Raw genomic sequence first — 24744 nt, 5'->3', positions numbered from 1 at the left:
CTCTCACACGGGGGAGCAGAAGTGCGGACTGTGGGCTTCTCTTTTTGAGGACAATAAAGGCCCCTGAAATCCCCTGTTCTTACAAATAACAATTTAGCAAAATTAACCATGGTCAATTAAAATAGACCCAGTGGATTAAAAAAAATTATTTACTTTATTTTTAATGATATATATATATATATATATATATATATATATATATATATATATATATATACATATTTTAAATACAGAGTCTTACTATGTAGCTCTGACTAGCCAGGAAGTCACTAAGTAGAATTCACAGGGCTTCACCTATCTCTTGCCTCCAAAGTGCTGGGATTAAAGGCATGCTCCACCACTCACAGTCTAACTTTTTTCCAAAAAGTATGTGTACGTGTGTGGGAGTGCACACACCTGGGGAGGCTAGAAGCAGCTGATGTCTCTGGAGCTGGTGTTACAGGCGGTTGTGAACTATCAGACATAGGATGCTGAGAACTGAACTCATTCTTTGAAAGAACAGCAGGTGTTCTTAACTGCTGATCCATCTCTCTATCACCCAGTGCCTGGGTTTTCATTCAGCTACAGCCATATGACATCTGTTAGGCAAGTGTTCTACCACTGAGCCACCTCCCCAAGCCCTGAAATTCATTTTAAAACCCTGAACCATTTCAGATGAAAATGGCCTATCTGATACCACACCCTTGGGTCTGTGGCCAGTCACCGCTGCCTTTGAAGAGTAACTCCTCACTTCTGAACCTGTTTTGGTGCATTTTCGGCACCCTGGATTTTAATTTGTGGGTCAAGTTGCACATACAAGCCAGAATTTTCCAGCCATTCCTGCATAAGATCCAATAACCTTAAGAAGCTTGAGGAGAGAAGAGGCAAAGGCTTCTGAGAATCATGATAAAAAAGAAATGAATTATCTCTGAGAAATAGAAAATGGGCTTTCTTGAGGGATGGACTGCAGCTCCTGGCTGGAGACCCTAACCTGACCTTCCCTTCTTCAGACAAGCTACTTAAGTCTTGTGAATCTCCAAGAACTGAGGCTAAGGTGCCAATGTGTCAGAAAGCAGGCCATGAGCTCTCATCCCACACCACTATACTGAAGCCCGGCCTTGTTGCTGATGGCCACATTACTCAGGGTATGAACTCAGGGTATGAACTCAGAGTATGAACATTGAGTCCCCGTTTCTGACTACAAAGGGGAGTCACTGTAGTATGTCTTTGAGGGCTCCAGTGAGGATTAAAGGCTACACCCAGAGCTCTTAGGGACTGATCATAGCAAAGCTCAGTGAATCTGACTCTGTTTGTTGGCAGTGATTTCCCAGCTATGAGTATAAAATCCAACTTAGGAACTACCATGTAGTGAGATATAGTGGCTTTCTCTGAGTCCTTGTAATCACTGTGATCACATCCCTAACAGGAACAGCCTATGGGAGGGAAGATTTTTGGGAGGCTCACATTTCTAGAAGGTCTTATCTATGATGACTTGGCCATGACCTTTGGGCAAACATCATGGCTGTAGGATCATGTGGTAGAAAAGAAGCATTCCCTTTGTAGATGAAGAGGGAGCTGAGAAAAAGAGATTCAGGTGAGGACAAAGGCATGACACAGCCCCCAAAGATGTGCCCTAGTGATCTCTGTCTCAGCCCACACCTACTTCTCACCATCTCCCACCACACTTGCTTCATACCAAGAACATATCATAACATTAAGTCAGCACCCTTGCAATCTAATCTTTTCTGGAAATGCTATCACAGATATGTCCAAGGGTGTGGCTTAATAATCTCCTAGATATTCTTCAATGGAATTGCTTTAGTTACTCCTATTGCTGTCATAGAACACCATGACCAAAAGCAACTTTAGGAAGAAAGGGTTTATTTTAGCTTATGGTTCCAAAAGGATAGAGTCCATAATGTCAGAAAGGCAGCAGGAGCAGGAAGTAGGAAAATCACATGTCATCCACACACAGGAAGCAAAGGGAGACAGAACCGGAAGTGGGGTGAAATGATAAGCCCTCAAAGCTCATCGTCAGTGACAAACTTTCTCCAGCAAGGCTGCATCTCCTATAGGTTCCACAACCTCCTCAAACGGCGCTGTCTACCGAGGATCAAGTGTTCAAATACCTGAGCCAAAAGAAGTCAGTCCTCACTTAAACCACCATACTGATGAATATTAACTGTTCCAGTGTTTGGTTGTTTGGTTTTTTTCTACCTAACAAGAGGTTCTAGGATATAGGCTACGAGTGTTTGCCTAATAGCCAACAGAATTCCTGCCTTACCATCAACCTTCAAGTGTGTATCCAGTGCATGAGTGAGTAGAAGGCCACTCCCACGATGACTCACTGGGCTTTTGGTATTTCCTTAGATCAAGGCAACAGACAGTGGGCAGCCAGCACTCTCCACCAGTGTCCGACTACACATCGAATGGATTCCCCAGCCTCGGCCATCCTCCATCCCACTGTCTTTTGATGAGCCCCACTACAGCTTTACAGTCATGGAGACAGACCCTGTGAACCACATGGTGGGAGTCGTCAGTGTAGAGGGACGGCCTGGCCTCTTCTGGTTCCACATCTCAGGTGAGAGGACCGAGGGGAACAGACCCCTCTATTTTTATAGCCCCACTTGATGCAATACTTTAATCCCTCTTAAGGGCATGCTCCAACACAGCCCCTCTTCTGATCATCGCTTCCCCGGTTTTCTGGGAACTGTGACACTGGGTAGAAGGAACGGCATATCTGCCAGGCCTCTTCTGCTATAGCCAAGACTTCAGCTTGATCATTTGTGATATTAATAATATCACAAAAATAACTAGGTGGATTCTAGTTATGCCAAATGCCTAGAGGATCTTAGATAGATAGTCCAGGAAGACCCAGAAGAGAAAGCACCAAGTCAGGATTCTCCTCATACCTGTCCTACATTCCATTCGTGTGTGTGTGTGTGTGTGTGTGTGTGTGTGTGTGTGTGTGTGTGTATCCGTGCATGCACGAGCACACATGCACGTAAGTGTGTCTGCATGAGATTGAGCTCAAGGCTGTATGCTCTGTCAGTGATTCACATCCTGACTCCATCCTTGCTCCTTGTCATTCTAAGTGGCTCTTGGATCCAGGCTTTGATGGGTAGCTCTGCTCTAGCATTTTCTTCTGTCAAGGTTTTGCTGTTTGTGTATTTAAAACAAAACAAACAAACAAAATATCTGAGGGTCATGGAATCTTTTGGGAAATTGAGGAATGCTTAGGTCTCCTTTTCAATAACGTGTATATACACGTGAACCACTCACAAGTGTAAACCTACATATAAATGTAAGGGATTTTTTTTAGACTCTCTGATATCGATCCAGAGATTTAAAATTTTAATATCTCCATTTTAGCATTTGCCTGGACCACGGAGTCCTGCTGTAGCAGATTCCAGTCTGGGCTGGAGGCATAGCAGGATGCTCACATGGTCCAAGATCCTGGACTCATTAGATTTCTGGTTCTTATTCCCAGATCTTTTAATTGTTTGGGTCTTTTATTTAATGCATAATTAATGCATGAGCCAAAATAATATTTAGGAAACAGAAATGTGTGTAGAGAAGAAATAAATACCACTGAAAGTATTTATAATAATATCACAATAATAATTAATCCAAATATAATCCACTATTGTCATTTTGATGTTTCTTTATGAATGCACACATGTACACATGAAGCTATATTAAAATATTATTTTATATTTTATATATAGTATATTGTGAACATATTTTTATGTAACTAAACAGAATTATGTTTAGTCGACATTTAAAGAGCTTCACGCTACTCTATAGCTTATTTATTTATGTTAATTTTGATATCCTAAAATTTATTCTTTACAGATCTCATACATGTATCTACAGTATCTTGATCATATCCTCCCCACACAACTCCCAACACACCTTCATCCCAATTTCACATCCTCTTTTGAAAATATTTTGTTTGATTTTGGCCTTTCCTTTTTCTTGTTAAAGAATCTTTTAATTTTGAATAATGTGGACATGTGTGTTTCTGTTTGTGGATGTGCCACATGTGTGTGGATATTTGCAGAAGCCATTTGGTGCCCAACCCCGGGACTGGAGTTACAGACATTTGTAAGGCACTCAACATGAGTGGCGGGATCTGAACTTGGGTCCTCTGGAAGAGCAGCAAGCACTCTTAACCACTGAGTCATTTCTCCAGTCCTCCCGGCATTTCACGAGTTTAGTGTTTATCTAACCCCAACCTCTCTCTTCATGCTCCTCCCCTTCAGCCTTTGCATCTCAATTCTTTTAAAAACTCAGCTTCCTCTTGCTGCACAGACTCATTTTCACTTGGCCGTGTGCCGGGCAGTTCGCACAGTCTATGATGAAGCTGAGTCTGGCAACGTCGTCCCCATGTATCTTAATCCCTATGCCCATCACTTTCATAAAAATCTCTGAATGAGCCACTTTGACTCATGGCTTCCAAGTCTTTAGCCCACGATGGCTTAGGTCCATGCGAAACATCATGGCATTAGGAATGTGTGGTGCAGGGCTTCTCTTCACGTTATGGCTGACCGAGAAACAAGAAGTACCCAGGGATCCTTCCAAGCACCCAGCTCCTAAGTTTCCACACCTTCCCAAAAGAGTGCTACCATCTGAGGACCGGCCATTCAAATCATAAACTTATGGGTGAGCACACTACATGTTTAAGCCGTAAAAATCCCAGAAGCAGATTGCATTCTACAGAAGCTTTTGTTTTTTTTTTTCCCCACAGTACTTTTCAGAAGTCACAGACCTGCGTTTCTCTAGATTGTTTGATAATTGAACAAATAGTATGACATCTTTTTGGTCTCCCAAGGAAATATACTCCAGTCTGTCACCAGATAGCCACCTTGCCTGAACAGATTTAGACTGTCTGGTTCAGCCACTTTCTTGACTTAGCCAAAGTCAGTCAAGGCTGCTCCTTACCAAGTGTTCTAGGTCTGTGACCAAATCTGGGTTGGTCTATAGCTGCCTAAGTCACTGACTTCATGTCTGCTCTTTTCCTTCTCCAGATGGGGATAAGGACATGGACTTTGACATTGAGAAGACCACGGGGAGCATCGTGATAGCCAGACCTCTTGATACAAGGAGAAAGTCGAGCTATAACTTGACTGTGGAGGTGACAGATGGCTTCCACACCATTGCCACCCAGGTGAGAGGTCTTAGTAAGAGCCCCTGGTTTGTGAGAAGATCAGAGGCTAACTTGGAGTAAGGCTATCAGAGACTTTCTATTGATGTGAGATTCCTTAAAGAATACTGAAGTTGGGATATAGGTTCTGGGTACTTATCTAACTCCATTTCTGTAGCTGTGGGAGAATCCCCCCTCCCTGTTCTGCATCTCCATAAAGTGATAGAATTTATGCAAACACATAGTTTTAACTGATGAGAGTCTGCCCAAAGGCAGCTGCTTTCCAGACACTACCAACATGGATGGGACAGTGACGTTCCAGCAAACGTCATTCCTGTGCCATTGTGGTTCACGGTCTTCCTCTTTGCTTCTTTTCCCCTGCCCAGGTCTACATCCTTATGATTGCCAACATCAACCACCACCGGCCTCAGTTCCTGCAGGATCACTATGAAATCAGGGTCCCCCAAGACACGCTGCCTGGGGTTGAACTCCTCCGAGTCCAGGCCACAGATGAAGACCATGGCAAGGGTCTCATCTATACCATCCACAGCAGCCAGGACCCTGGAAGTGCCAACCTCTTCCAGCTGGATCCGAGCAGCGGAGTGTTGGTGACAGTGGGGACACTGGACCTGCACTCTGGGCCGTCTCAGCACATTTTGACAGTTATGGTGAGTAAACACAGGCACAGAAAAGACTGGAATCTTTAGTTACTTCCTCGTTGCTTGACAAAAGCAACTTCAGAGAGAAAGTTCCAGAAGGCTTCAGTCCATCATGGCAGAGAAGACATAGCAGCAGAAGCAGAAGGCTGGCTGCTCACATTCATCCAATCATTCACTTTCTCCAATAAGCCTTCCTCTCTTAAAGCTTCTCATAAACTTCCCAATCTAGATGCCAAGTATTCAAACACATTTTACACCCCACATTACCTAACTACACCAGCTCTGACCCTGCCCATTCCTCTTTCTATACCTGAATGAAAAAAAAAAAGGTTGCTAACTGCCATACAGTTATTTATGAGGAAGCAGGAGTTGGGATTTGACTATCTGTTTTAGGGTCAGGATTCCTTTTTTTTTTTTTTTAAGATTTATTTATTTTATTTGTAAGAGTGTTCTACAGTTGTCTTCAGACACACAAAAATAGGGCATTGGATTCCATTACACATGGTTGTGAGCCACCATGTGGTTGCTGGGAATTGAACTCAAGACCTCTGGAAGAGCAGTCAGTGCTCTTTACCACTGAGCCATCTCTTCAGCCCAGTGGAATCATGATTCTTACATGCTAATTTATCATCCTCAGGGACTACTAATGTACAATGAAGGATTTGAGATGTCCTGCCACCAAGACAGCCCTTTGACTTCTAGTTGAGTCTTTCCCAAATCTACATGACCATAGAACACTTGAATGGGTTAGTATGTTGAACTCGTCGTCTGAGGTCTGCTGTATTCTGCTTCTTATGACTTTCCTTAAAGTAGAATTATCTATAGGAACGGCTAGGCTGAATAACTGATAATGAAGCATTTATAAAAAGCATAGACTGGAGAAAGACGTAAAAGAGTCCACAGAAACTGGGCAGCCTGCTCATTAGCATTCTGCCTCTTTCATCTGACTCTGACCCTACCTCCTTCAACTCCATACTCTGCTAAACCCTGTGCTAGGTGCGAGACCAAGAGATGCCCATCAAGAGGAACTTCGTGTGGGTGACCATTCATGTGGAGGATGGAAATCTCCACTCACCTCACTTCACTCAGCTTCGTTATGAGGCAAATGTTTCTGACACCACCACCCCTGGCACAGAGCTACTGCAGGTCCGAGCTGTTGATGCCGACCGGGGAGCCAACGCAGAAGTCCACTATTCCTTCCTAAAAGGTGAGGGCCTGGCTGTGAGCTTGAGGAATTTGATAAGGGCTGGGATGAGGGTCAGCAATAGAGGCATGACTCTACAGACTACTCAAGTACCGGCTCTCTAATCAGGGACAGATGACCATTCTAGAACATTCCATGTGTCAATGTTTTTCAAAAAAATTATAATACCAATAGCAAAAGTCCTCTCAAGGTATGGGGGAAATTATGAAGAATATGATACAAGCCACCATGAGCACGTGGGAAGTGTTTACAGAGCCTCTAAATGGGTTAGGATGTAATGATTTTCTGTACATATGTGAGAAGGGATATTTAAGCACTTCGTCATTCATGACATCATTTGAGGAGTAACTGCTCAAGCCCCCATTGACTTGGCGTCTGTTGTACAATATCCTTCCTCTAAAAACTGGGAACATCACCTTTTCTATAAGGCTGTAAGAAAATGTATATGGGTTATAAATTATAAAATATGCAAATGCCAGATAGTTCACTGTCATTACGGAGTGTCAGTTATTAGTTAACGTGGAGCTGGTGAGATGGCTCCAAGGTTAAAAGCTTATACTGTTCTTGCAGAGGGACCAAGTTTGGTTCTACCTATGTAGGTTGGGCTTCTCATCTGTAACTCCAGCTGGAGTGGGCATCTGATGTCCTCTCCTGGCTACAGCAGGCACTGCATTCACATGTCGAGAGTGTGCACATGCACACATGCACACACACACACACACACACACACACACACACACACACGCACGCACGCACACATACAAACAGACACACACATGCACACACACACACACACTAAAAAATAATACATTTTTAAAGAGTCCATGGCAACCACCCTGACAGAGACAATATTCTCATTTTACAGACAAAGATTGGTTCTAAGGGGCTGGTGTGATGGTTCAGTGGGTAAAAGTACTTGTCTCCAAAGCAGAAGACCCCAGGACACACATGGTGGAGGGACAGAACTAAAGCCACACGTTGTCCCCTGACTGCCACAGCATATGGTGACATACAAGTTCACCTCCCCCTGCACATGCAAAATAAACCACTCTCAATTATTTTGAAAAAACACTGGAGCTATAGGAAAATATGAAGAATATAAGGCCCAGCCCTAAACTCCATCCCCAGAGATAACTGTCAAGGTACTGCTTGTCTGTCTTTTCTGAGGATCTTCTGGTAGTGCTGGGATTATAGTGAGTCTATAATTCTGTGCACTGACTCTTTTCTCTCAGCAGTAAACCATGAGAAATAATTAGATGTAGATAGTTAACTGAGGTGCTGTTTCGTTTCATTTTTGAGACAGGGTCTCATGGTGCCCTGGCTGATCTTAAACTCTGTTGCCTTCCTACCTTCATCTCTCAAGTGCTGGGACTACAGGTGTGTGCCACCACGCCCTGCTAACTGAGCTACATTTAATGGATTTGCCTAAGCCAGCTGTTTACTCATGAACCCCGTACCCACCTATCATCTGTGAAAGGGCTCTGAAGAGTGAAGAGTCGGCTGGGAGGCCTTTTGGTGAAGCTCACCTGCTTGTCTAGCCATAGAAAACATGCATGAGATAAAGCAAGGAAGCTGTCTCCCTGCCTCCATGGTACCTACACTTCTGGTGGTGACCAAAGCAAGTCCCCTGTCACTCGGGTTTTCTTGCAGGAAGAGAGTACATCTGTCTGGCTCCCATTCAGACATTATGATTAAATTCTGTTGCAAGCCTCAACTGGGGTTGAGAGTCTCTAGCCCTTGCCTAACACTTTTTTTTAAAGATTTTTTTAATTATATATACGTACACTGTAGCTGTCTTCAGACACCAGAAGAGGGCATCAGATCCCATTACAGATGGTTGTGAGCCACCATGTAGTTGCTGGGACTTGAACTCAGGACCTCTGAAAGAGCAGTCAGTGCTTTTAACCACTGAGCCATCTCTCCAGCCCCATTTTTTTTAAACCAAAGAAAGAAGATAGGTTCCGGGCCACATACTTTACAAGAAAATATCTTTCATAGAGTGTAATGTGATTTTTTTCATATATAATAACCCCTAACTTATAGCAAAAAAAAAAAAAAAAAAAGATTAAAAAAAAATATCAGTATGAAGTTGCCTTCTAAAAACACACGTCAAATCTAGAGTGAATCTACTTAAAGAAAAGCATTCATGGGATGCTATTATAGAATAATTGTCCAGTGGCTGAGTACTGAAAAGAAATTATCAAGAGTATATGAGACTGGCAGAAGATTAGGGGTAGAGCATAGTGGGAAGCCTTGGTACAAAAGCCATGGCTCTGGGTACTCTGTAATTCCCCCCACTCCCCTCCATAGTCATTCTCCAAGCAGTGAGAGACTTTCTGATGGGAGGCTGTAAAGAGAAGAGTGGCTTTTAAAGTCCCCATCAACGTTGCCTGACTCCATGTTTGCAGACCCATCTTATAAGAGCTATCAATAGAGAGTCAAGGGATGCTTCTGAATGCTCTACCATACAACACAAGTTCTTCCTACAAAAGGGGACAATGAACTAAAGGGCAAAGCATGCTGTCCTTGCAAAGTGAAAGTCCCATTTCTCGGCTTCAAAGGCTTATGGATGACATCTTTGGTTTGTAGTTCAAGTTGTATCCTGGAGACTTTCTAATGCCCTACACTTTTATTTAGACAGCAACTATCCAGGGTGACATTCAGAACCGAGTAGCATGCGTTTGCTCTAAGCATGCTAGACTAACTCCAGGGTGACTGTGATGCAGAGTGTATCCTGTCCCTGTTTGGTGCCACGGCCTCTTGACTGACCTAAGAAGCCTAGCTGGTGTCTCTTGAAAGTGTGGCAAACTTCACTTTGTCCTGTTCTCTGTTTCAGGGAACAGTGAGGGTTTCTTCAACATTGACTCCCTCCTGGGCATCATCACAGTAGCTCAGAAGCTTGATGGTGTCCATCTCGCTAGGCACGCATTAACTGTGAAGGCAGAAGACCAAGGCTCCCCCCAGCGGCATGACCTGGCCATGGTGGTCATTCGTGTCCACCCCTCCGACAGCAGTGCTCCCATATTTTCAGAAGATGAGTATTTTATAGAGATCCCAGAATCGGTCCCCATTGGCTCCCCGATCCTCCTCATCTCTGCTGCCAGCTCCTCTGAAGTCACCTATGAGTTAAGAGAGGGGAACAAGGACAGTGTGTTCTCCATGAACTCCTATTCCGGCCTCATCTCCACTCAGAAACGCTTGGACCATGAGAAAGTCCCATCATACCAACTGAAAATCCGAGGCAGCAACATGGCTGGCGTGTTCACGGAGGTGGTGGCGCTTGTCTACATCATCGATGAGAATGACAATGCCCCTGCATTCCTAAAGTCAACTTTCGTGGGGTACATCAGTGAGGCAGCTCCTCTGCATAGCCTGATCCTGGATGAAGACAACAGCCCCTTAGTGATCCGTGCCTCAGACAGTGACCAGGAAGCCAATTCCTTGTTGGTCTATAAAATCTTGGAACCAGAGGCCTTAAAGTTTTTCAAAATTGACCCCAGCATGGGAACCCTAACTACCACTTCAGAACTGGATTATGAGAACACACCCTTATTTCAATTCAACATCTATGTCCACGACCAAGGGACACCCATCTTATTTGCACCCAGATCTGCCAGGGTTATCATCCATGTCCGGGATGTGAATGACTCTCCTCCCAGGTTCTCAGAGCAGATATACGAAGTGGTGGTGGTAGAACCCATCCACCCTGGCATGGAGCTCCTCACAGTGCAGGCTGAGGATAATGACTCAGAAGTCACCTATAGCATCAAAACTAGCAACACGGATGAAGCTGTTACCATCCATCCCACCACAGGCCAAATATCTGTGGTTAATCCTGCGACTCTGAGGCTTCTTCAGAAGTTCAATATTAGAGCTTCTGATGGTCAGTATCAAGATACTGCAGTAGTAAAAATATCTTTGACCCAAGTCCTTGATAAAAGCTTACATTTTGATCAGGATATCTACAGGGCAAGAGTGAAGGAGAATTCACCACACAGAAAGCCACTGGTAATTCTTGGTGTCCATGGGAACCATCTGAATGACACCCTTTCCTACTTCCTCTTGAATGGCACAGACTTATTTCACATGGTCAAGTCGGCAGGTGTGCTACAAACCAGAGGAGTGGCATTTGATCGGGAGCAGCAGGACACTCACGAAGTGGCCGTGGAAGTGAGGGATAACCGGGCCCCTCAGCGGGTGGCCCAGGCTCTTGTCAGAATTTCTGTTGAAGATGTCAATGACAATGTCCCCGAGTTTCAGCACCTACCCTATTATACAGTCATCCAAGATGGCACTGAACCTGGGGATGTCCTCTTTCAGGTATCTGCCACTGATAAGGACTTGGGAGCCAATGGGACCGTCACATACGGGTTTGCAGAAGATTATGCCTATTTCCGGATTGACCCCTATGTTGGGGATATATCACTCAAGAAGCCGTTTGATTATCAAGCATTGAATAAGTATCACCTCAGAGTCATTGCTCGGGATTCAGGTACTCCGCCCCTCCAAACTGAGGTAGAGGTGCATGTTACTGTCAGAAATAAATCCAACCCATTGTTTCAGAGTCCGTACTACAAAGTGAAAGTGCCTGAAAATATCACACTCTATACCCCAATTCTCCACACACAGGCCCGGAGTCCAGAGGGCCTGCGGCTCATCTATAACATTGTAGAAGAGGAGCCTTTGATGTTGTTTACCACCGACTTTAAAACCGGCGTCCTTACAGTGACAGGGCCTCTGGACTATGAGGCAAAGAACAAACATGTGTTCACAGTGAGAGCCACAGACACGGCTCTGGGGTCCTTTTCTGAAGCCACAGTGGAAGTCTTAGTTGAGGACATCAATGATAACCCTCCCACTTTTTCCCAGTTGGTATATACCACTTCGGTTTCCGAGGGCTCACCTGCACAGACTCCTGTAATCCAACTTTTGGCTTCTGACCAAGACTCAGGACAGAACCAAGATGTCTCCTACCAGATTGTAGAGGATGGTTCAGATGTTTCTAAGTTCTTCCGCATCAATGGGAGCACGGGAGAGATATTCACCATCCAGGAACTGGACTATGAAGCTCACCAACATTTTCGAGTGAAGGTCAGGGCCATGGATAGAGGAGATCCCCCGCTCACTGGTGAAACAGTTGTGGTTGTCAATGTGTCAGACATCAATGACAACCCCCCAGAGTTCAGGGAACCTCAGTACGAAGCCAATGTCAGCGAGCTGGCAACCTGTGGCCATCTAGTTCTAAAAGTTCAAGCTCTTGATCCCGATATTGGGGACACCTCCCGCCTGGAGTACCTGATTCTTTCTGGCAACCAGGACCGACATTTCTCCATCAATAGCACATCAGGAGTCATTTCTATGTTCAACCTTTGCAAAAAGCAGCTGGACTCATCTTACAACTTGAGAGTAGGTGCTTCTGATGGGGTCTTCCAAGCAACAGTGCCAGTATATATCAACACTACCAATGCCAACAAATACAGCCCAGAGTTCCAGCAAAATGTCTATGAAGCCGAATTAGCTGAGAATGCAAAAGTGGGGACAAAGGTGATTGAGTTGCTAGCCATAGACAAAGACAGCGGTCCCTATGGTAAGGTGGACTACACCATCATCAATAAACTAGCTGGGGAAAGGTTCTTTATAAATCCCAGTGGTCAGATTACCACCCTGCAGAAACTGGACCGGGAAAATTCAACAGAAAGGGTGATTGCTATTAAGGTCATGGCAAGGGACGGAGGAGGGAAAGTGGCCTTCTGTACTGTGAAGATCATTCTCACGGATGAAAATGACAATGCCCCACAATTCAAAGCATCTGGGTACACCGTGTCCATCCCATCCAATGTCAGCAGAGACTCCCCCATTATCCAAGTACTGGCTTATGATGCAGACGAAGGTCGGAACGCAGATGTTACCTATTCAGTAGACTCGACCGAGGACCTTGCAGAAGAGGTCATTGAAGTCAACCCAACCACTGGTGTGGTCAAGGTGAAGGAGAGCCTGGTGGGACTGGAAAACAGGGCTGTTGACTTCAACATCAAAGCCCAGGATGGTGGTCCTCCTCATTGGGACTCTCTGGTACCAGTACGACTGCAAGTGGTTCCTAATGAAATCCCTTTGCCTAAGTTTTCTGAACCTCTGTATACTTTCTCTGCATCCGAAGACCTTCCAGAAGGTTCTGAAATTGGGTCTGTGAAAGCAGTGGCTGCTCAAGATCCAATCATCTACAGTCTGGTTCAGGGTACCACTCCAGAGAGCAACAGCGATGATGTCTTCTCCTTGGATCAAGACACAGGAGTCCTAAAGGTGAGAAAAGCCATGGACCATGAGTCCACCAAATGGTACCAGATTGACCTGATGGCACATTGCCCTCATGAGGATACTGACTTGGTGTCATTGGTTTCTGTCAACATTCAAGTGGAAGATGTCAATGACAATAGGCCTGTATTCGAGGCTGATCCATATAAGGCTTTCCTCACTGAGAATATGCCAGGAGGGACCACAGTCATTCAGGTGACTGCCAATGACCAGGACACTGGAAGTGATGGACAGGTGAGCTACAGACTCTTAGTGGAGCCTGGTAGCAACATCCATGAACTCTTTGCTGTTGACAGTGAGAGCGGCTGGATCACCACACTCCAAGAACTGGACTGTGAGACTCAGCAGACCTACCGTTTCTATGTGGTGGCCTTTGATCATGGGCAGACCATCCAGCTGTCTTCTCAGGCCCTGGTTGAGGTCTCCATCACAGACGAGAATGACAACCCCCCTCGGTTTGCTTCTGAAGACTACAGAGGCTCTGTGGTGGAGAACAATGAGCCTGGTGAACTTGTGGCTACTCTGAAGACTTTGGATGCTGACATCTCTGAGCAGAATAGGCAGGTCACCTGCTATATCACAGGTAAGGATGCTTATCTTGGATTAGAGGCATTGGGAGACATTGAGAAAGCCTAGAAGGAGGTACTCTGAGAAGAAGGTGACACGTTTAGTCACTTGTTCCCCTATGATCTCAGTGGTTCCATTTAGACACTTGGCATCTTTGTTCTCACCCACCTTATAGGGAAACTGAGAAAACCCAACTTGGGGAAGCTCCAAAAGTTGCCTACAAATTAGGATGTACTTTCAAAGAGGTAATCCTAATTCCTTTAGGTGAGGAGATGGAATCAAAGGTGTGTACTATACCTGCTTGTCTTGGTCACTAGTCTATTGCTGTGTAGAGACACAATGACTAAAGCAACTCCTATAAAAGAAAACACTTAACTGGGGGCTTTGCTTACAGTTTGAGAGGGTTTGTCCATGATCACCATGGTATAAAGCAGACAGCACAGCACTGGGGCAGTATCTGAGAGCTTTACGCTCTGATCTGCAGGCGGCAGGCATAGAGAGACTGGGCCTGGTGTGAATGTTTGAAATCTCAAGGCACGTCCCCTGTGACACACCACAAATCCAATAAAGCCACACCTCCTAATCCTTCCCAAACGGTTTTTCTTCCTGACTAACATCCAAGTCGATGAGCCTACGAGGCCATTCTCATTTAGAACACCACACTGCTATTGTTTGTCTTCTAGGGGTGCTGAGGTACCCAGCAGCTGTGACTCATAACTATCTGTCCTTATGCCTGTCTTTGCACCATGCCCAGGGCAGGTTTGAGGGAGGGTTCTTCACCCAGAGTATATTAGTCACATCCCTCATTGCTATGGCAAAAATAACTGATCAAAGCAACGGGTGTAAGGACAGGCTTATCCTGGCTCTTGGCTTAAAGGGGGATGTAATCCACTGTGGCAGGAAGACATGACAGAATATAAGGCATCTTATCACACTGTATCCAGAGAGACAAATGTTGACTCTCCACTTACGTTCTTTTCACTCAATTTAGGCCCATGGCCCATGGGCTGGTGCTGCTCACAATTCAGGGGGCGGTTTTCCATCTCCAGTTAAACCTCTCTGGAAATGCTCTAACAGATACACACAGAGGAGTGTTCCCTGGGTGATTCTAGATTCAGCCAAGATGAAAATGAAGATGAACCTTCACACAGATCAACCCTTTCTTCTCATTCCTAGCTTTATGTCCCCCACCCTGTTCCATAAACATGGTTTGTTCTGCCAGTGCAGCTGTTGAGGGGACAAGACAGACAGGGTCAGAGCCACTTGAAATAATCAGAAAAAAAATGGTGGTTCTAATCTTGTGATATCAGACACTTGACACCAGTTTTGAAGCCCCGAGAATACGAGAATAATAGAGGGTGACAGTCAGCTCTTATAAGAACAGAATCATGGGAAAAATCTTAGAACCGGAGGGAGACGTCACCTTTCCACACCCTTGTTGGGAGATGATCACATGCCCTTGGCTTAGCATGTGCCTTTAGATGTGTATTAAACCCTAGAGTTAATGTTGTGAATCTCTTACCTCACTCTGCTGAAGTGTCGCAGCAAAGCGTAAACATTTCTCATATATATCTAGAATTTACCTCTCCCTGACTTCCCTCAAGGCTTCCCGATCACAAGAAATAGGAGCCTTGTTCCTCCCACTGGCCACATTTGTACTTCTTACAGTAATCATCTCACTTGGAAGTCAGGAGAGGCTTCCAAACTTGGCAAAATAGACTCAGTATAGAATTGTGGGTCCCTAGTTCAGGGATGAAAATTCTGCCTTCCCCAGCAATCCCAAAAGACGAGTCAGGGGTGCAGCCACCCAGGACACAGAGCCCAGTTCATTCCTGTTCTTGGTTCCTGATAGCTGCATCCCTCCTTTTTAGAGGGAGACCCCCTGGGTCAGTTTAGCATCAGTCAAGTTGGGGATGAATGGAGGATCTCTTCAAGGAAGACTCTGGACCGAGAGCACATAGCCAAGTATCTGCTCAGAATCACAGCGTCAGATGGCAAGTTCCAGGCTTCAGTCCCCGTGGAGGTCTTCGTCCTGGACATCAATGATAACAGCCCGCAGTGCTCACAGGTGAGCCCTCAGAGTGTTGTCTTTGGAGGTGGAGGCAAGGAAGGCCGGGAGAAGGTCTCTATTCTCCTGAATAAAGACAAACCCTCATTGGTCATTACTGTCCACCTTTCTTGGCATCTTCTGAACAGACCTTAGACTGCTACCCATAGACAGGAACCATTCTGGGCATTTTCTTGCTCCCAGCCATATCAATACAGCAAACCCTTCAGGAGCCATGGTACATACATCATACAAAACCATGTCTCTGCAACACAGACCAAGAGGTAGCAGGCCTACCTGTTGCCAAGCCAACAGCCTAAGTCTGATCCCAGGACACACATGGTACAAGGAGGAGACCAACTCTTGAAAGTTGTCCTCTGACCTCTACACATAATCTATGGAACACACATGGACACACACATATGTACACATACAAACAAATGCAATAAAATAGCCAGAGAAGTTCCCCTTTTAAATGTATTTTTAAAAATAATAACTGTTTTTTAATCTAGAAGAATTTGCATTATTCCAATTTTTTTAAATGGTCAGACATGGTTGCTCATGCCTTTAATCCCAGCAATCGGGTGTCAGAGTCCAGCATTGTCTATGGAGTGAGTTCCAGGACATCCAGGGCACAAAGAGACTTTGCCTCAACAACAAACAAACAAACAAACAAAACAAAATAAAACAAAAAACTTAAACTGTAAACATTTTAATTTTATAACATCTCAACTTAGAACAAATTCATGTCTGCTGAAAAATTTAGCTAGTCATGGTAGACACATCAATACATACTTATATATACAGATTCTGCCCAGAGGGTCAGCTTCAACGCCTCCACATAGACACAAATACCTGCAAAAAATGTATGTGTGTTTACATGAACACATACCTACACAGCTGCCACATTTGTTCACCACAGCAGCCTGTGTTCACATATGTATTTCATGCAACTGTACCCATGTATGTTCTTGCATATGTGCACACTTTAAACTTACTTGCACATACAAATGCACATATGGCACCATGAAGCACACATGAATGTATATGCCCTGTTACTTTCCTTTCATCCCTGTCTTCTGTCACATAAAAGACAGCAGAAGGGAGCCTGGGACATTTCTAAGCATGGAGTCCAGATGGGCACATTTTTGAGTGATCTCCAAAAGACGGATTTTTCTTGGGGTAAAAGGTGGCCATCTCATTTCTCTGTCCCATTTGATCACACTTACCACCTCCTCTTTCTCTTATATTAGGAGTGGCTGGGATCAGGCCAGCGTAGCCTTTCCTAAGACAGCCCATAATATCATCGAAGCCAGGGAAGAGAGATCTGAGTTCCAGTACCACACAGTCCAGTTGGGCATGAATGCTCAGAGAATGCCCAGAGTCCATGTTTGCCTGTACACATTGGTGCAAACTAGGACATCGCAGGGATACCAAGTTCTCAGAGGCTCCAACTGTTTCCCAGTACCCAGCCCCAGGTTGCCCTGCAGGGGAGGGAGGGAAGGGCAAGGCAGGTGGTAGAGCCACTGAAGTCTGGTGATCTGTCCTGGAAATATGAGCAGGGAGGTGACCTTGGTAGCCTAGCCTTACAACAGAAGCAGGGATGAAGCTTGGCAGGGCTTGGCCTGAGACTGCATCACCCACTGCCAGAACCTGCCTCAGCCTCTGCTCCATTCCAGTGACCCCCTCCATGTAGGCTGTGGTGGGTCCTTCCAGCCCTGGTCATTAGCCCAATGGTGGCTGCTTGTAGGCTATTTTCTGACTTATTCTCTGCCATTCTTCTTCTGACTTGTTGTGCTTGTTTTTTTGTTTGATGTATATGTGTGTGCTTATGTGTGTGTATGTGTGCATGTGTATAAGGGCCAGACAGAGATCAACAGTGTCTGGTGTCTTTCCTCAGTCACTTCCCACATTTATTTTTGGAGACAGGGTTGCTCAGTAAACCTGAAGTTCATTGATCACTGCCCTACTCATAGTCCCAGGACAGACCTTGAGCTCAGTGACCTTGAGGAATCCGCCTACCTCCAACACCCCTCCCCAAAGCTAAGCTTACAGGAGTACACCATCCCCACTTTTTATGTAGGTTCTGGGGATCCAAACTCAGATCCTCATGCTTTTGTGACAGGCCCTTTACCCACTGAGCCATCTCCTCAGCTCTCTCTTCTAGCTTTAAAAACAACCATTTTGTTCATTGTTATTGTGGTTCACATTTGATGCGATGGGAGTTGGGAGGGTGTTCACATGGGGGTTGGTTGGAAGACAACATGGTGAAGTCGGTTTGTTTGTTTGTTTGGTTTTTCCTTTCACCTTTATATGGGCTCCAGGGATGAAACTTGGGTTTTAGGATTATATAGCAAGCATATTTACCCACTGAACCATCTTATCAAGCCTCTGGCTTTTAATCTCCATTTTTCTTACATGTTCGTATAAACACACACACACACACACACACACACACACACACACACACACACACCAGAAAGTGATGTAACCCAGGCTGGCCTTAGATTCACTATGAAGCCGAAATGAACTGGAGCTCTAGACCCTCTGGCATGTTCTTCCCGAATATTGGGATTACCCGGAGAGCCACCCCAGGTGATGTCTCATCTTACCCCATCTTTGCTCCCTTTTCTGCTCCCTGTCTCTGTATGTTTTCACCTGAGTCGCTCCTTGCCCTCTCTCTCTCCCTCCTCCCCTCTCCCTCCTCCCCTCCCCCCACTCCTGGATCTAAGCACTCTGCCTCAGACTCTCTCTCCACCTTTCTGGCTTCAGCTTCTCTACACTGGCAAGGTCCGTGAGGATGCCACTCCTGGACACTTCATCTTGAAAGTCTCTGCCATAGATGTGGACATGGATACCAATGCTCAGATCACATACTCTCTACATGGACCTGGGGCCCAGGAATTCAAGCTGGACCCTCACACAGGTAAATCTCTGAGATGTGGGATAAAGCCAAGAACCTGTGTCTGTGCCATGGTGGGCTCTTCCTTGAAGCAGGAATTCACTCATCCACCCATTAGCAAATACCAGCAGCCGGGCACATAAAAGGACAGATGAGTTCCGACCCAGTTTTTTATAATCCCAGGGTAAAGGCCGGGTCAGTGGCTTGCAGCGTTCGGAGTTAGGAGCTATGAAAGGCTCACACCTGTAATCTCAGTGAGGAGTATCAAGAGTTTAGGGCCAGCCTGGGTTACACAGTGAGTTTGAGACTAACCTGGGCTACAGTATGAGATCTGTCCCCCAAATAAACATAGAAGAGGAGGAGGAGGGTGGAGGGGAGACAGCAATGTTGAGGAAAGTTGACTTAGGCTTAGAAGCCGGGTTAAATAAAGCCTCTTTGAGGAAATGCTGTTTTTGTGTGGGCTTGAGCTCACACAGGAGTTAGTCAAGCATGCAGGGAAGGCAGGGAAGGATAAAGATGGTCAAGGGGGAAGAGAGAGGACAGAAGATGATGCCCTGAAGACAGGTGGACTGATGCCCTTTGGAGACAATGGGGTGTTCAGACTAGTAAGGGCCAAAGTTGGTGCAATCTCAAGATCTGCACATTGCAAGCGGGGTTACTGGTGCCCAAGACTTCGGTTAAAACCACAAGCAATAAAGCTCTTGGAAGCCGGACCTGGGCTAAGGAAGAATTCAGTAAACAGGAAAAATTAGCATAAGACCAGCAAGGGACCAAACAGAAATAGAAAGTGGAGGCTCCTGCAGAGTGAACCGTGACTAGCCATGCCAGGGCTGAATGATGAAGGACTGTTGGAGAGAAAGGTGGGGACGAGCAATATCCCCAGGTTAGACCCTGTCCTGCAGCCTGCTGTGGGAAGCAGGTGGCCGGAGGTAGCCAGGCACAGGGACCAGCTGTCAACCTTTGGCTTGAATCCATAGCTCCAAAGCTGACTCAGAGATTCCTGAGCAGGGAGAGGTAGGTGGGGAGGTAGGGGGTGGCGGTGACAACGATGTCCCTGGAAGCTATCTGGGTGGATCAGAGACTATGTTGTCCTTCCTGACCCCCGTCCAGCACATTGAGTGATTTGGAAAGCTCGTCTTCCCTCTGCTGCTGTTTGCGCAGCTGCAGGACTTTCCGTGAGGACTTAAAAGAAAAACAAACTGGGCATTTTTTCCCAGAATATGAAAATAATGCATGCTTGGTCTACAAATTAAAAAACACCGCAGGTATGTATCCAGCTGGAGCCAGGAAGCCTACACAATAATCCCTCGCCAAAGCCTACTCAGGGTGTATCCAACTGGCTTGCCTTCCATGCACCTCCAAAATCCCTCTGTAATTGCTTCTCTGATGTATAATTTGCTGTTCCCCCTCCGTGATTGCTTGCAGGTGTTTGCAAAGAAGAACGTAAAGTTGTCTTTAGTGATTTGAGACAGTTTCTCAAAAAAAAAAAAAAAAAAAAAAAAAAACCAACAACAACAACAAAAAAAAAAACTATGACTGTCCTGGAACCATGTAGACCAGGCTAGACTATAACTTGAAGAGATATACCTGTCTCTCCCTCCCTAGCTACTGGGATTAAAGTCATGTGTAACCATATTCACATCATGTATTTTTAATCATTGGGTTATTATGTGGCACACACAAGCATATGTACACATACACATAATTATATATAATTTATGTTTTATTTTATATTTTTTATTAATACAATATATATTATATGTTATATAAATATGGACATGAACAGCAATGCTCAGATCATATACTCTCTGCATGGATATATACATATGTCTTAGTCAGGGTTTCTATTCTTGCACAAACATCATGGCCAAGAAAAAAGTTGGGGAGGAAAGGGTTTATTCAGCTTACACTTTATATCACTGTTCATCACCAGAGGAAGTCGGGACTGGAACTCAAGCAGGTCAGGAAGCAGGAGCTGATGCAGAGGCTATGGAGGGATGTCACTTACTGGCTTGCTTCCCCTGGCTTGCTCAGCCTGCTTTCTTATAGAACCCAGTTCTACCAGCCCAGGGATGGTATCACACACAATGGGCTGGGCCCTCCCCCCTTGATCACTAGTTGAGAAAATGCCTTACAGTTGGATCTCATGGAGGCATTTCCCCAATTGAGGCTCCTTTCTCTGTGATAACTCCAGCTTGTGTCAAGTTGACACAAAACCAGACAGTATGACATATATCTCACCTGATTTTAAAAGTTGCCTAATTGGCCTTTAAATATCAGTCTATTTGTAGCTTATTAATGGTGACTTTAGATTGGTGATGATGGTCATGGAGTGTTGTGGGAGAATTAGAAAGGTAAGCAGGTGTTAGGAGATGCAACCGGGTTTCTTCCGGGACAGCATGCACACAGACCAGTCTGTGCTTCGATAGAGCCTGAGGCTAGGACTGTCACTGTAACTCTCTAGAGGGTACACATGTCCTCTCAAGGAAGCCCAACCTTTGTCATTTCTCCTGGCAGGGGAGCTGACCACACTCACAGCCCTGGACCGGGAAAGGAAGGATGTATACAACCTTGTTGCTAAGGCAACAGATGGAGGAGGCCAATCATGCCAGGCGGAGGTGACTCTCCACATTGAGGATGTGAATGATAATGCCCCGAGGTTCTTCCCCACTCACTGCGCTGTGGCTGTCTTCGACAACACCACAGTTAAGACCCCTGTGGCTGTGGTCTTTGCCCGGGACCCTGACCAGGGTGAGTATGTGAAGGACTAGTGGCCACCTCTGCTGGTGAGCCATCTCGACATCAGGTCCAGCTAGGGTGAGGCATTGTCTCTGTGTCCTCTGGGACGGACTTAGACTAAAACTCCTTGTTGAGTCTGTGGATACTCCAGAGTGGAAAGATCTGTGAACAGCTATACACCTGAGGCTCTGACAAGTGTCTTTAGGAGGCACAAACCATTACAGACCATATTCCCTCTGCCACTTACACCCAAAGAACCTTTATGTTGCCACTGAAGCCCAAATGCTTCCCTTTCTCAAAGCCGTTTTGAATACAGTTAATCAGAAATCTACAAACATGTCATTCAATTCATCAATTTATATAAGAAAGAAAATTTTGGCCGTAAGGCCATTATGCTTACTAAAATCCTTTCAGCAAATTTTAAACAGTAAAGCTGAAACAGTTTCAATATTTTACTTTTCTTTTTACACTGGGCTTTGAACCCGGTGTGCTTAGCAAGCTGTTCACTGCTGTATCGGTTCCTTTTCTTGTTACTGTGACAATAACAGCTTATGGAAGGGACAGTTCATTTTGCCGATGGGTTGAGAAGGGATAGATACACCATGGCAGTAGGACATGCAGTGCAGCTCGTCACACTGTATCCAGGAAGCAGGACCAGGCTATAAAGCCTTAAGGACCACCTCTAGTGACCTACTTTCTCTACTCCATCTTCTGAACATCATACACCCTTCCAAAACATCTCTATAAGTTGGGTACCAAGTGTTCAGACACAAAAACCCAGGGAATCCCTTTTCACATCCACACCACAACCACTGAGCTATATTTCCCTACCCCCAAAGCCTACTATTTTTTTTTTTTATTTTAATGACCCTGTTTTCACTTTTTTCTCTTCTATGTGGTATCTGAAAAGTCTTTTAGTCTGGTTTCTGTTGATGCAATTGAATTCCACGAACTAAGTGACTAGTAAGGAACTGGTGAGGTTCAGGACTAGAGAGATGCTCATTTGATAGAGGGCTTGCTGCCAAACATGAAGACCCGAGTTCCAGCCCCAGCATAGTGATGTGTGCCTTTAATCCAAATACTGGTCAAGGGGAGGGGACAGGAAGATCTTTGGGGCTTGCTGACCAGCTGGCCTAGCTGCCTTAGTAAGTCCCAGACCAGTGAGAGACCCTGTCTCAGAAAAACATATGAATGGCTCCTGAGAAATGACTTCTAGCCTCCAGATGCACAGGCACACACATGCATGCACACCTGCATGCAGAGAAATATGCACACACCAAAAAAAGAAAATAGAAGTGTATCTGGCTTTCAGTTATAGAGGTTGGGAAGTTAAAGAATGTGGTACCAGCTGCTGGGGAGGGCTTCTGGTTGTATAACAATATAACAGAAGGCATGTGGGAAGAACACCCACAGTATCTTGGGTGTGTCTTCTTCTTATGAAGCCACAAATGCCATCTCTATAGCTCCACCTTCATGTCTTCATCTAGTGTCAGTGACCTCCAGACATCAGCCACACATGAACGAGGGGCCGAATTTTCAAAACATCAACTATGAAGCTCACATTCAAACCATAGCACACAGTAGATTAGACCCACTGTGGTATGTTTGTACCATATTGTACCAATTACGGCATCTGTCATCCTGAAACATACTAATGTGGTCTTTTTTCCTAAGTCATACTTTATCATCGATCTTTTGGGTAGGCCAAAACATGTTCTAGAAGTCAATGTAGCCAGATTAGTTTGAGGTGACAGACAGGATAATTATAAAGTCGGGTCACACTCCATTAGTGATGTCATCGAGCATTTCCTAAATCATTGCAGGAGGCAAGATTTTTGAAGGAGCAGTAGTCTAGGGAGGGCGAGCAGTCAGTCTAAAGGCAGAGGAGGTGGACCTGGGCAGCCTGTCACACACATTCATGTTCATGATGTGGGTGCACATGTATGTGTAGAGACCAGAAGTCAACCCCGGGCATTGTTCCTTGGGTGCCATCCACTTTACTCCTTGTGACAGGGTCCCTTCATTGGCACAGAATTAGTCTAGGGTGGCTTGTCAGCAGGCTCCAGAGATCTGCAAGTCTCTTCCTCCCTAAGCTAAGATTAAGAGCATACAGCACCCAGCCTTGCCTTTTGCATGCATTCTGGGGATCAAACTCAGGTCCTTAAGCTGCAGTGACAAGCACTTAGTCAAACAAGCCCCCTATCAGCTGTTTTCTTAACTCTGACACTAATTATAGGTGCATAGGAAGTTGCCAAACTAGTTTGTGAATGAGCCCATCATCCTCTCGAGAACTTTTTGTGAGGGTTTAGAACAGCTGCCCGAGGTATTCTCATTTTCTGGATACCCTGAGCATACCAGCTTTTATGAGCCTGTTCCAAGCTCTGCTGTAAGATGTCCTCAGTGTGACTTTCACCCCTGGACTCTACAGGTGCCAACGCTCAGGTGGTATACTCGCTGATGAACTCTGCCGACGGCCAGTTCTCCATTGATGCCACCTCAGGAGTGATTCGCCTGGAGAAGCCTCTGCAGGTCAGGTCAAGCTCAGCCGTGGAGCTCACGGTCCGTGCCTCAGACCTAGGCACCCCAATACCACTGTCCACATTGGGCACTGTTACAGTCTCCATAGTGGGTCTGGAGGACTACCTTCCCATCTTCCTGAACTCGGAGCACAGCACACAGGTGCCTGAGGATGCTCTAATAGACACGGAGGTGCTACACCTGGCTACCCTCACACGTCCGGGCTCAGAGAAGACTGGTTACCACATCACAGGTGGAAATGAGCAGGGGAAGTTCCGACTGGATGCTCACACAGGTGAGATGGGCAGGGGCAGCTCAGGCCTTCATTCGTGGGGCTATACTAGTTTTTCATATACAGGGAGCATCCATCCACACAGCCCCCTCCAAGCCCCCAATTCTTAAGAGACCCATAAGCTGACCCCTTTATCCATGTGTGCTTAGCTTACCCGAGAGGGCCGTTATTCCTCCATATTTTCCTCCAGAACTTTATCCAGGGTATCAGAGATCCATCCACTGATCCCATTTGGTGGCTTCCTGTTCTCACCACAGACCAAACCCCAGGAGGCTTGGCATGCCTCTCTTCCTCCCTGTACCAAAAACACTTGCTGAAATCCAGTGTTCAGGTAGCACAGGACTCACTGCCTATTTAAAAGCACTGTCAGCCAAATTCCT

General features: G+C 45.5%; 1 protein-coding gene across 1 annotated transcript in view; it reads left to right on the top strand.

The window, feature by feature from the left end:
• Window positions 1-24744, top strand: part of FAT2 (FAT atypical cadherin 2) — a gene marked incomplete at both ends in the record, with an annotated part of 59368 nt that overhangs the window by 16569 nt on the left and 18055 nt on the right. Inside the window, 9 exons of the mRNA XM_080924181.1 lie at window positions 2350-2560; window positions 5010-5149; window positions 5512-5793; window positions 6781-6991; window positions 9825-13883; window positions 15739-15935; window positions 18687-18840; window positions 21334-21567; window positions 23984-24367. Of these exons, the coding sequence (XP_080780307.1) occupies window positions 2350-2560; window positions 5010-5149; window positions 5512-5793; window positions 6781-6991; window positions 9825-13883; window positions 15739-15935; window positions 18687-18840; window positions 21334-21567; window positions 23984-24367 (5872 nt within the window). The remainder of the gene's footprint in view (window positions 1-2349; window positions 2561-5009; window positions 5150-5511; window positions 5794-6780; window positions 6992-9824; window positions 13884-15738; window positions 15936-18686; window positions 18841-21333; window positions 21568-23983; window positions 24368-24744) is intronic.

The sequence above is a fragment of the Micromys minutus genome, assembly GCF_963924665.1.
Source record: "Micromys minutus genome assembly, chromosome: 10".
In the NCBI taxonomy this organism is placed as follows: domain Eukaryota; kingdom Metazoa; phylum Chordata; class Mammalia; order Rodentia; family Muridae; genus Micromys; species Micromys minutus.
The sequence above is the reverse complement of the archived record's forward strand: the minus strand, read 5'-3'. Positions and strand labels throughout refer to the sequence as shown.